This window comes from Biomphalaria glabrata, chromosome 12 (assembly GCF_947242115.1).
Source record: "Biomphalaria glabrata chromosome 12, xgBioGlab47.1, whole genome shotgun sequence".
Taxonomy (NCBI): domain Eukaryota; kingdom Metazoa; phylum Mollusca; class Gastropoda; family Planorbidae; genus Biomphalaria; species Biomphalaria glabrata.
Window position 1 is genome coordinate 14,675,306 of NC_074722.1, and position 12,652 is coordinate 14,687,957.

General features: G+C 35.9%; 1 protein-coding gene across 1 annotated transcript; it reads left to right on the forward strand.

The window, feature by feature from the left end:
* Window positions 1-662: 662 nt before the first annotated feature.
* LOC106056210 (protein orai-2-like) lies at window positions 663-8,399 on the forward strand. The gene is made up of 2 exons (XM_056005845.1): window positions 663-980; window positions 4,886-8,399. The coding sequence occupies exons 1-2, from the start codon at window positions 813-815 to the stop codon at window positions 5,381-5,383; spliced, it is 666 nt and encodes a 221-aa protein (XP_055861820.1). The 5' UTR covers window positions 663-812; the 3' UTR covers window positions 5,384-8,399.
* The last annotated feature ends 4,253 nt before the right edge of the window (window positions 8,400-12,652 follow it).

Genomic DNA, 12,652 nt, shown 5'->3' on the forward strand with positions numbered 1-12,652 from the left:
CTACATTGGCGCGCACTGTCTTAGCAAAAATTCTAGTGATCGTTCAGTACCTTGCCAAATAAAAACAAACAGCGCATTTCGTAGGAGAACAGAGAAACTTCATGCGCCAAACAGTTTTTAAGCTTGGTTGAGATGCTTGACAAATTCGACCCCTGATGCAAGATCATCTTCGACTCAGGGCCCCACATATGACATTCGCCCTGTGCCCCGCGCATTGCTAAGGCCGCATCTGCGTACAGGGTGTTGGTATGTTGGGCATGAGTGGTCTGCCTAAGGTGGATTAGGAAGGGGCATTCAAAAAGAATATGGTTTAAAGGAACATCCTTAACTAGCAAAGTTTTTTTTTTTTTTTTTTATTATTAACGTAACGATTTAGATCTAAATAAATAACCCACTAAAATGGACAAATAAAAATTATCTTGTTGGCCAGTCTATATATAGATCCATAGATAATTAGAATCTATATAGACATATAGACATAGATCATAGACATTTATCGATATTTCGGTGCACCTATATTTCTTATAACGTTATGTCTATGATTATGTGATCTAGATCTATATCTAATGATAATCTAATCTAGAGTAGTCTAGACCTATATAGATCTTTATTGTTTCAGCTCTTTGGTGAAAGAGATTTCAATTTTAGAAAGGAAACGGAAGTTAACTTTACTGTTTTGTTATTGTCGGCAAGATTTTTTTTCTGTTGTCATCTTTTTCACGTTTTTTCAACAAGCTATTAGACTATGTATTCACCGAATGTCCATCTTGTTTAAAATGTAAACAAAGAACAAATAAAACACTTCTAACCAGATGCAAAACAGAGCAGAGTCTTATCAAGAGTGGTTGCTAAAATCTTACATCAACCAAATGTCTCAAACTCATTCAAACACGGCACTCTCTTGGAGAAGGCTATATTTGAGCCGGGCGAAATTAAAAGCTAGCAGCAGAACCTCAGCCCTTTTATCTGGTTTTGCAATGGTATGTTGCTTAGTAAAATTTGTTACAAATTATAAACTAGATTTAGATCTATATAGTCTATAATTTATTAAAGTTATTATATCTAGGTCCCAGAGAATATTATAATAATATAATTTAAAAAAAAAATACTAGATATCTAAATAGTAGGGATGTTACAATTTTTTTCAGAAAAATTATTTTAAGAATCTTGTTGTCTGATATGTTGTAGATTTGAAAGAGCCTTCTAAATTTATATGAATTATGTATGTATGATTCCTGGTTGAAAGAAAATAAATTTTCTATGTGTGCTTGTCCTTATCATAGCAACCAATGGGCACGATGTGAGGAGATTTGAATGTGTTGAATAAATATGCTTGCCATTTCTTATATATTAATCAACTAGTCCAAAAACATGTTTCAAATGAAAGTTTATTGTTATTAAGATATCTGAACACTAAGCTGCATATTATATATTCATTAGATCTAAATCTACATCTATTTCAAAATGAGTAACTGCAGAAATAAATCAATGTCAGCCATTTTGACATCATTTCAGTCTAAGTTTTTTTTAAACTGCTAAAATAATTCAACCTATCAGAAAATTGTTTGATGTCACATGACCAATCTGACCAATCACTATTATCTTGGCATGTAAACAAGAAGGCTAAAATTACAATGGTTAACAATGGCCTCCAGTCTCCAGCATTAGATTCAACTGCTAAATATTAAAAAATTAATAGCATCCAAAGTGCACAGTATTATGTGAAAAGTAAAGCACTGAAATTTAGCCAGAAAAATGCTCTACAATACTGGAGAGTCAAAAGGCGTGGGAATGTTGAGCTTTTTAAACTATACACAAGGGAAATCGAACCTTTATTTAAGTCTAATAAAACGAAACCTTCTACTCCACGTGGGAAAGCGTAATTTCATTCCCGGAAGCCATTTTTATTGGTCAATCAAAAACTATAACTCTTTTACAGAGAAGTATTCAATTAATAGGTTAACAAAGTGCACCTTTAAGGTATGTAAAAAAAATGTCAGAAAAAAGTCGAAACAGTTTTTTGACTTAATAAAAGGGGCGTGTCACCGGATATTGTAACATCCCTATAAATAGGGATGTGAAATAAAAATAATTATCTTTGAAAAAAAACATTTTCGTTAGTACATCATTAAAATACTCTGAAAGAAGTTTCCAATGGCGTATAAATTATGAATGTAAGTTAAACAGTTAGAAAGTTTTTATTTTTTTGTGGCGTTTTGACCTAACATTGGTTGACATGGAACAATGAACTTTTGAAGATGAGAGCGGCGAGACACACACCGTCACACCCCCGCTCAAAAAGTTAAAAAGTTGGAATTGAGTTTCATAGATGATAGATCTACTTATTAAATAAGAAATATAATAGATCTAGTTTTGTAAGTAAATTTCGAGCTCACAAATCTGATTTCAGTGATTTCATTTATGATTATGAACTTCACTTGTTTAGAGTGTAAAAATTGATAAAATAAACAAATTATCGGGTCTAGAGCTACAAGAAATGTCATAGGGGTGTGGACAAAATGGGGGTGTTGTGATGGGAGAAATAACAAAATATTTTAAAAGTGGGATCAAAATCGCCTGAAACAATTTTTTTCAAATGCGCTTTAAAATTTAAAAAAAAAATAGAAGCGATCAAAAAAACTCTTTAAAATCCTATATATAATTGCTATATCTACTAGCCTATGCATGATTTTATTCTTAAAATAGTTTAGTTTTCAAAAAAAAATTAAAATCCCATAGGGAGCAGTGCAAATTTATGCATCATTATAATCGATAACAATTGAAGTGAGCAAGGTATTGTGATAAAACTTGGCAGAAATATGGCCAGATATATATTCTATTAGCACAAAAAAAAATCAAGTTCTATAATGTAACCTGAAATGAGTATCAGTAAAAATAAAAATACGTATACTTTCAAGTTTAAAAAAAGTAAGAAAATACACATTTTTTTTAAAGTCCATATGAAAAAAATGTTCCTCAATATAAAATGTATCCATATTCACCCATTTTACCAATGATTTCAATGGATTTAAAATCATAATCGATTTCAATCAAGGGCCTTTGTACAGAAAGTAAGAAAAATGGAACTCAAGATTTTACACCATTTTTTTACTTCCGGTCTTACAGATTTTCACATATCTAAATATAATCTATAATCATTATGATTTTCATTGAATTTGAATGGCAATGTGACTGTCTCACATGGCCACTCAAACCAAGTTGTCACCTGCATATTATTCCGACTTCTGATGCAGACAAAGCCTTTTTTTCAGGTGGGGGGGTCTTTACAAACATCTTCTGTGCCTGTCTTCTAAAGAAAACAAGGGCAAAGGCCAGGGCTTTTCTTTGGGCTAACCGTCTCATTCATAAGCCATCTGCTGCCAGCCACTTTCCTTTCTTCCTGTGAGGGCAAAATGGTATATGAGTTATGAAGGGCACATCTGTTATGCCATCCTCCTCTAAGCTAACTAAAAATTGCCTTTGGCATGCAGTCATTCCTCCCTGTGGGATAACTGTTCAAAGGTAAATATTGCTTCTATGCTGTCCTCACCATCGTCCAGCATTTGTAAGGTAGTCCTGCTATTGTATAATGTCCATTATGAAATGAAAGCACCTTTGACTATAACGATCAAGGAGCCTTAAATGTCTTCTATACAGCACCCAGCTCTCATAGCCATACAAAAGTGTGGTGAGAATCGCTGTTTGCTAGACACTGATTTTTGAATGCAGGTGGAGCAATTTATTCTGACACTCTCGCTTGGAAGTACCCTAATTGAATAGTGCAGAATGATCAATGTAAGATTTATATATATATATATACAGTGTGCGTCAAAAAAAATGTATACACACTTTGAACTATCATAGAGAATTTATTTCCCGTTCTACAATGCTAAATTTCTGGACATGGAAAGCTTAATGTCCAATTGGAAAAATAAATCTGACCAAATTTTGCCACCCATAAATCCTGGTTCATGTCTCACCCTCTCCTGAACCCATTCACAAAATTCTAACCTTCGATCTGGATCGTCGTCACTTAGCTGTTGCACCAGCCTTGGAATGTACACATGAAACTTGCCTTTCCTCACAATACATAGCACATTCTCACGTGCGGCTTGGCTTGACGATTTTTTAGGTGAATGCTGAAAAGTTCCAAGACCGCAGTTGTGGACTCATCACTTGTAGCTGTACGATGTCGTCCTGATGACCTTTATGCAGATAACACACTGTTCCATGAATTTCAAATTTGTCTCGTAGACGTGTAATTGTTAACCTTAAAGGTGGTTCTGTACCATACTCACGTCTCCACTGTCTTCGAACCACAGCAAAATTCTCAAACTTCCAGTACCACTTATCTGCTTCCGCGCTTCAAAACTCAAACGGCATGTCCGCCATGTTGCAATTACTGATGCTGAAGGCCACCAGTTTGAACATTACTCGCATTAATCACATTTATTTTTCCCATTGGACATTAAGCTTTCCATGTCCAGAAATTTAGCATTGTGGAACGGGAAATAAATTGTCTATGACAGTTTAAAGTGTGTATACATTTTTTTGACGCACCCTATATATATATATATATATTTTTATCATCAAATTAGAAGTAAATAATTTAACACACAGGGTATATAAAGGCATCTCACCAGGCTTTAACTGACTGGGAACTAAGCAAATATAAATTATGGAATTTAAACACATATGCTGCGGATGATAGAACTAAATGCACGTAAATGACTAAGCTGAACCCATATTATTAAACAGAGATAACTAAACCGAAGTAGATGATAGAAGGAAATACATATAGATCTTAGAACTACACATATACATTCTGTAAGGTAAATATTATTTTAAAGCTTTTTTCTTTATTTTATTATTTATTTATTTGCAGGTGGCCATGGTTGAGATTACCATATCAGCGGAGGAGAAAAATCCTATCCCAGATGCACTGCTCATTGTCTTTGGTATTTGTACTACCCTTTTAGTAGTTGTACACTTGATGGCCTTAATGATCAGTACTTGCATCCTGCCGAACATAGAGGCTGTCAGCAATGTGCACAGTGTTCAGGCTGTCAACGAGTCTCCACATGATGAAATGAGAGTCTGTGTAGAAATGGCCTGGGTTTGCTCCACTGGTCTGGGCATACTCCTCTTTCTCCTGGAGATAGCCTTACTGTGCTGGGTCAAGTTCTTCACCATCAGCCAGAACACTGCCATTGCCTCTACTGTTATAGTCATCCCCGCTGGAATTTTGTTCATTGCCTTCTCGCTCATGTTCTACAAAAGGCTGATGGCTCACAAATATCAGAGGCATACAGAAGGGCTGCGGGAGCTCGATGAAATGGCCAGAGAACTAGACAACAGAGGAGATGGAGTAAATATAATTTAAGACTGTGCTATGTGATGGTTACAGTGATGCAAAAATGTGTACATTTTTTTTTTTTAAATAAAAGTAAAATATGTTTGTGCTTGGATTTGTGTGTGCTATACTTTGAACAGCTGTTGTAATCAGACTATTGGGAGATTTTAAACTTTATGACGAGATGTAACATTATTTTCTTAGATTGTACAAAGTGGGCTGGTTCCTAAAGAAATAATTACCTATATATATATTTGTATTTACTTGATTGGTTAAAATGTTAACAGTTTGTATGAGTGGGCATCATCTTTTGTGCTGCAGCATAAGATCTGTTATTTTATTTTTAGTATTACTCGTGGTGGACATTTTTTAATATGATGATCAAAAATTTTATCAATTTTAATGATGATATGGACATTGTGGCAATCATCACTTAGATTACACATTTTATACCTTATCTTTTAAATCTTTTACCATCAGTTTTCATGTGAGTTTTTTGTTTGAATTTGTAAATAGGTATTAAGTAATTATCAGCTCTGGTGAAGTAGATCTTGTCTGATGTGCAGATTATTTGCATTGCTCAATCTCTAACCTTAACTGACCTAGTCACATCCTGACACTATTTTCGTCACATTTACAATGTGTATATTCACTTATTCTTCTGCAGTTATTTAAAAGTCAAAGCATCTGTTTGGGAAACTCTTTTTATGAAGTTAAGTTTTGTTGTACACGTGACAAATTTCATTTGATTTCTTATCAGCATGAAACATATTTAAAATTTATTTGTAACAAACATTTAATTTTGAAAATTATTTCTTAAAAATTTAAGATTTTCTGTAATTCAAATAATATACAGATCAATAACCTTCTTGGCATTATTGTTCATAGACAACTTTATGGCTTTGACACTTAAATTTTTATAGATCTTTTGGGCTTATCTTGAATTTTAATAAAAATTAAAAGATTCCATAAAGAGAAGAATCAGAAAAAGGAAAATTCAGATTTTTTTTCCCCCTTAATATCAGTGCAACATTGTATCAATATTTTGTATATTTTAATAATTTTAGAACTTTTCTTAGTGGAGCAAAAAAAAATCAATTTTCTGTTTTTCCTTTGAGCGAGCATACTCCCATTGTGATACAATTCATTTTTTTTCTTTTTCAATGGCGCTCTTAATCTTTATGTACAGGTAGCAGAAAAAAAGTAATAATTTCAATAAAATCAGATGGTGTGACAGTTTACAGTGGGTGTTTGCTAGTCCAAAGTGGAAGTCAAACCCAAGTCTGTAGTGTCAGTAATCAGTTCATGTTCTTGATCACAGTACTGTAGAATACTGTCACATGCAAATACTTTTATACACCGGTACCTAACTTTTGGTTGAATAAAAGAAATTAAAAGCTTTAAGTATTTTTCAGAATGTATAAATAAATTATAGGAATATTAACATGATCTGTCAATGAATATTTATTTTTTTGCAGCAAAATCTTAGATCTTTCAAATTTTATCTTATACATCACTCTGACAGTTTTTATTTTGTTTCCTTTCTTTTTAATTTATATTTCTTTGTTCATACATTTTTCTTATGCTACACTGAAATAAGAAAATAATAGGTAACTTGAAAATAACTTTGGTAAATATCAGTTTTGCACTTACAACTGTTTAAAATCTAAGTCAACTGAATTAAATATTTTACAACTGCTATGTCTTGTATATTTTGTGAGAACACTAAAAGAATAAATATTCATAAAGATATGATTGTATATAGATTTATCTTTTGTTTCAGTGTTATTCCCTCAATAACATGTTTAGGTATTTAGGACATGTGTGGCTGAGGGGTAAAAAAAGCATTTAGTTGCATGTAAGAAATTTTTTGGCTCAAATCCAGAGTCTGTCAGTGTTTACACTATTGAAGTTGAAGTTATTTTATCTAACCCTCCCAAAAAAAAGTTTTGCTTGTTAGATCAGATACCATACTCTCATCACAGGCATTTTTAACTTGAAAGATTATAGTTGGCAAATGTCAACATATACCCCATTAACTTTATACTTTTCCTATGACAATAAATATTGATAGATCGTATTTAGTTTTCTTTTTTAAGACAGTGGTTTCTTTTCAATATTCTAATAAACTTGAATAACAGTAGAATTCTCATACACTAACAAATCTGGGCTCGTTAATTTCCTGGTATTTCCTTCAAACCATTAATTAAGGCATGATCAGTTGAAGAGTGTCTTTTTTTTTTAAGGTTTATCTTCTAGACAACAATGTACATGTATTGTACAATGTCTTTGCCCAATTAGTTGAGTAGGACTAGGCTGAACATCTTAACTCTAACAGGGATGTTGCATATTTTGCCTTAGGAAAAAATATGTCAATAAGACTGTAGAAGTTTGATTCACTTGCTGTTGGGGACCTATATGCCAATGTTCGGCAGGATGCTTGTACTGGTCTTTAAGGTCATGAAGGTCACTCAATTTTGGTGGCCATTTACCAAAGTCAGTTGTTTATCAAACAAAATAATTTAGATTTAATTTCTAGTGTAGTGGTAGTATAGTGAAGTCCTTAATACAGTGATACTTTGTTAGTCATTTCAAGACATAGATGTAGACTTTATTTTTATAAAGATTTTTTCATCATTTACAAAAAAAGAAAAAAAAAAGAAACCTTTAGTATTACACCATGTAAGTTCAAATTTTGTAAAAGACTGTTACACAAAAATTCTTGATTAAAGCTTTTTTTTTTTTCAGAGTAGCATCATCATGATAGTGTTAATTTCTGTTTCATCGATTTCTATACATTTGGTTTTTAACAAGTAACAAGTTTACTTTACTTCAAGTAGCATTTTATTTTACTCAGAGCTAATAAAGAATGAATGTAAATAGTTATGTTTACCCAGTTGTCTGTTAACTTTATGTATTTCATCACCGTAATAGTTGTATCAACTGACATTTTTTTCAATGCACATTCCATCGTTTGTAATATATCCTAGCCTTGTTACCACACATTTATCCACTGCATCCGCTATTAAAGATTTAAAACACTTTGTGCCTTGAGCTTATTTGTATTGTGATACACATAACTGTTTTCTTGGACTTTTTTTTTTGTTCTATTTTTCTTAAATACATCTTGTCACTTTTTTTTACCTGTTTCTTTTTGTCTTCATTAAATGTTTAGTGAAGTAAATAACTAATTTCTCACTAATTTCTCTCCAGGTGTTAGACTCTTCATTCCATCATCAATCACATCTCAATATTTCTGTTCTTTTTCTATTTCTTGAGATCTGTACCTTTCTGATTGTTTCCAGATATCATCTATGTGTTGTCTTATTTTAAAATTTCTTGCTTTAGTTTTCATCTTGAAGCTTGTTAATAGTGTTACGAATGAACAGTGACAGGTAGAGGTCACTATGTGTGACCCCGGCGAGATGACACAGCACCGAGTGTTATCTGGAATCTATGCATGTAAACAAAGACAGGATGGGACGTGCCTCACGTGTTGTTCCAGAGGACGAACAGATTTACGAAGGGGGGCATTGTGACAAATGAACAGTGACAGTTAGAGGTCACTACGTGTGACCTCGGCGAGATGACACTGCTGCAGGCATCCTCTGGAATCGACATGTATAAACAACAACAGGATGTGATGTTTCCTCCCATGTTGTTCCAGAGGGTACTAGCAGTGTTTTTGCAACAATAGACAAGCGATTAGGGACTCTTTATAAACCAGAGATGTTCATGTGAAAAGAGTCAGTACAGTCGTCGATACTGTTCTCTACTGTGCGAGACAGTAGAAGAGAGTGGACTTGAGCCGTTACAGTCGATACAGTCGATGTAAGACGTATACGCTACATGTTACAGTGACAAATTGTTATAGTTATAATTCAATAAAGTTATTTAAAGCTGAAAGTTGAGTCGTCAAGTTCTTTGCAGTGTTTCTTTTATTTGTGTGCCTAGTACATTTAGCCAGAAAATCAGAAATACGTAACAATTGGTGTCAGAAGTGGGATGTTTTCTGGCTGAAATGTCTTCGAGGAAACTACTTAACCAGCTGTTGATCAAAGAATTAAGGCAAGAACTTCGTGAGAGAGGTCTGCAGCTCAATGGTAACAAAGAAACACTAACAGAACGCCTAAGACAGGCCCTTATTGAGGAAGATCAAGATCCAGATGAATACATATTTGAATTAAACCCAGATATGACAGAGATCCTGAGTAACATGCAGGGCCAGATGGACTTAATGAAGGAGAGCCTCAAGAAAATAAACGCCATGAATGAAAAAGTAAATGAACAGATGAGCTCTATGAACGAGAAGATTGACCAGAGAGTCAACACTGTGGAAAAAGAAATGGAAGAGATAAGGACTCATGTCCAAGAACAACTGAGTAAGGAACGGGGTACTAGAACAAAAACATTAGTGCCCGAAATCTCTGGGAAGATAAAGCCGCCTGTGTTTGATGGATCCATCTCATGGACTGTTTACAAAAGACAGTTTGAGGCAGCGGCCAAGGTTAATAACTGGAACACTGAAGAAGAGAAAGCGACTGCTCTGGTGTTAGCTTTAAGAGGGAAGGCAGCAGAACTGCTTCAGTCAATAACAAATCAACAAGATTACGCTGCCATTGTTAAGGCTATGGAGCTCCGTTACGGAGACGAACATTTACAAGAAGTTTATAGAGTTCAGTTGAAAACCCGACAACAACGCTCCGGTGAAACCTTGCAAGAGCTAGAGGCGGACATAGAACGTCTTGCTCATTTGGCATATCCAACAGCAGCACAAGACTTTCTGGACGTCATTATCACTGATGCTATTCGAGATCCAGAACTGAAGAAGGCAATAAGAATCAGTGGTAAGCGCAAATCCAGCGAAGCTCTGGTCTACGCCCTCTCCTATGAAGCCGCCAAAGACGCCTCTAAGAATATCCATCATGGGCGTATGCTGGAAGTCCAAGAAGAAGATCTTACACAACTTCTCAGAAGGGTAACTGAAGTGCTAGAAGAACGCAGACCAAATAAGAAGCAAGAAGGACAGAATAGAACCAGTGTACGTTGTTGGAATTGTGGAGAACCTGGCCATCTACAAAGGAACTGCACGAGAAGGTTTCCCCGACAAACAGAGTATCAGCACAGACCGGAGACAGATGCAAGGTCAGGTGCTCATGTCTACCAGGGAAACTAACTTTCGCCGGTTTTATGGGGCAAAAATCGGCGATCAAGAACATGACAGCCCCTGCAACTATAATTCCAGTCGCTGTGTTAGGGAAGAATAAAAGTCCGTACATCAATGGTAGAATTGGATCTCGAAATTACCGTTTTCTTCTAGATACTGGTGCCTCACGTTCAGTCATTCGTCCAGACATTGTCAAAAAGAACGAAATCAAGAGAGTGAACTCTTACTCCTTGAAGACGGCCAGTGGAGAGATGATGCCTATACATGGACTGACAAATATAAACTTTGAGCTCGGGCATCAGTCATTTATACATGAATTTCTGATCGCTAACATTACGGATGACTGTATTATTGGGCTCGATTTTATGCAGAAATGTGAATTCTCTCTGAACATCGGAGGTGGTACTTTGAAATGTGGTGATGTTGAGATTCCCTTGCTCTGGGATGAAGATGAAGAGAATGGTCAAATAAGAAGAATCCTTTTAACAGAAGATACAAGTTTGCCAGCTCAGTCTGAAGCAATTATCTGGGGAAAGTTAGAGCATGGTCAAACTGCAACGATGACGGCGATAGTGGAAGGCATTGAAAATGACAACAGCGGAATGGCAGTAGGAAAAACATTGGTCCTTGTCGGAAAAGATCAAAAGGTGCCCGTCAGAATCATGAACCTCGGCCTACAGGAGAGACATCTAGAGAAAGACAGCCCCATCGCAATATGTAATACTCTTGACCTGATAAGAAACTGTAATAATGATATCACGATCGTTAATTCCACCAAACCTTTCAATCCACAAATTACCAAGCTCCTGACAGAAATGAAAGTGAATTTATCAGATGAGCAGTTCAGCAAAGCGGAACAGTTGATCATTGAGTTTGAAGATATTCTGCCATCTGATGAAACAGACTGCGGACGGACAAACATGGTACAACATCGAATAGACACTGGAAACACCAGACCGATTCGACAGCCACCACGTCGCTTGCCGCTAGCAAAGCAACAAGAAGCTATGGACATGATAGAGGGCATGACGCAGCAAGGAATCATTGAGCCCTCAAATAGTCCTTGGTGTTCGCCTATTGTCTTAGTAAAGAAGAAGGATGGATCTATGCGATTTTGTGTAGATTACAGAGCACTGAATGAAGTCACACATAAAGATAGTTATCCACTTCCTAGAATCGACGATACTTTGGACACGCTTGCAGGGTCCCAGGTATTTTCTACTCTCGACCTAAAGAGTGGGTATTGGCAAGTTGAAATGCATCCCAATGATAGAGAGAAAACCGCCTTCTCTGCTGGCAATGGCCTCTGGCAATTTACTGTGATGCCATTCGGTCTCTGCAACGCACCAGCCACCTTTGAACGATTGATGGAGAGGGTTTTACGAGGACTTCATTGGACTACATGCCTTGTTTACCTTGATGACATTATTGTCATTGGCAAAACGTTTGAAGAGCACCTTGCAAATCTGAAGGAAGTATTTCAACGGATAAGAAGTGCGGGAATGAGACTCAGCCCAAAGAAGTGTTCCTTATTCAGGAAAAACGTTAAGTACCTTGGTCACATTGTGTCAAATGACGGAGTCAGCACTGACCCTGACAAAGTTGAGGCAGTGAAACGATGGCCTACGCCAAGTAATATCCATGAGCTGAGAAGTTTCTTGGGACTCTGTACATACTACCGACGTTTCGTGCCAAATTTCTCAAACATCTGTAAGGTCCTTCATCAACTGACAGAGCAAAAGAGGCCATTTATTTGGACATCTGAATGTCAAGAAGCTTTCGAGAGGCTGAAAAACACACTATTCTCATCACCAGTATTGGCCTACCCCATTCCAGGGAAGACATTCATACTCGACACAGATGCAAGCAACACTGGAATAGGCGCAGTCTTGTCCCAAAAGGTGGATGAAACTGAACGAGTCATCGCATACTTCAGTCGAAGCCTATCGAGAGCTGAAAGGAACTACTGTGTGACGAGACGTGAATTGCTGGCTGCTGTGGATGCAATAAAACATTTCCACAAGTACCTATACGGGCAGAAATTTATCTTAAGGTCAGATCACGCAGCTCTGCAATGGTTGCTTTCGTTTAAGAGCCCTGAAGGTCAGGTGGCAAGGTGGATCGAACGTCTT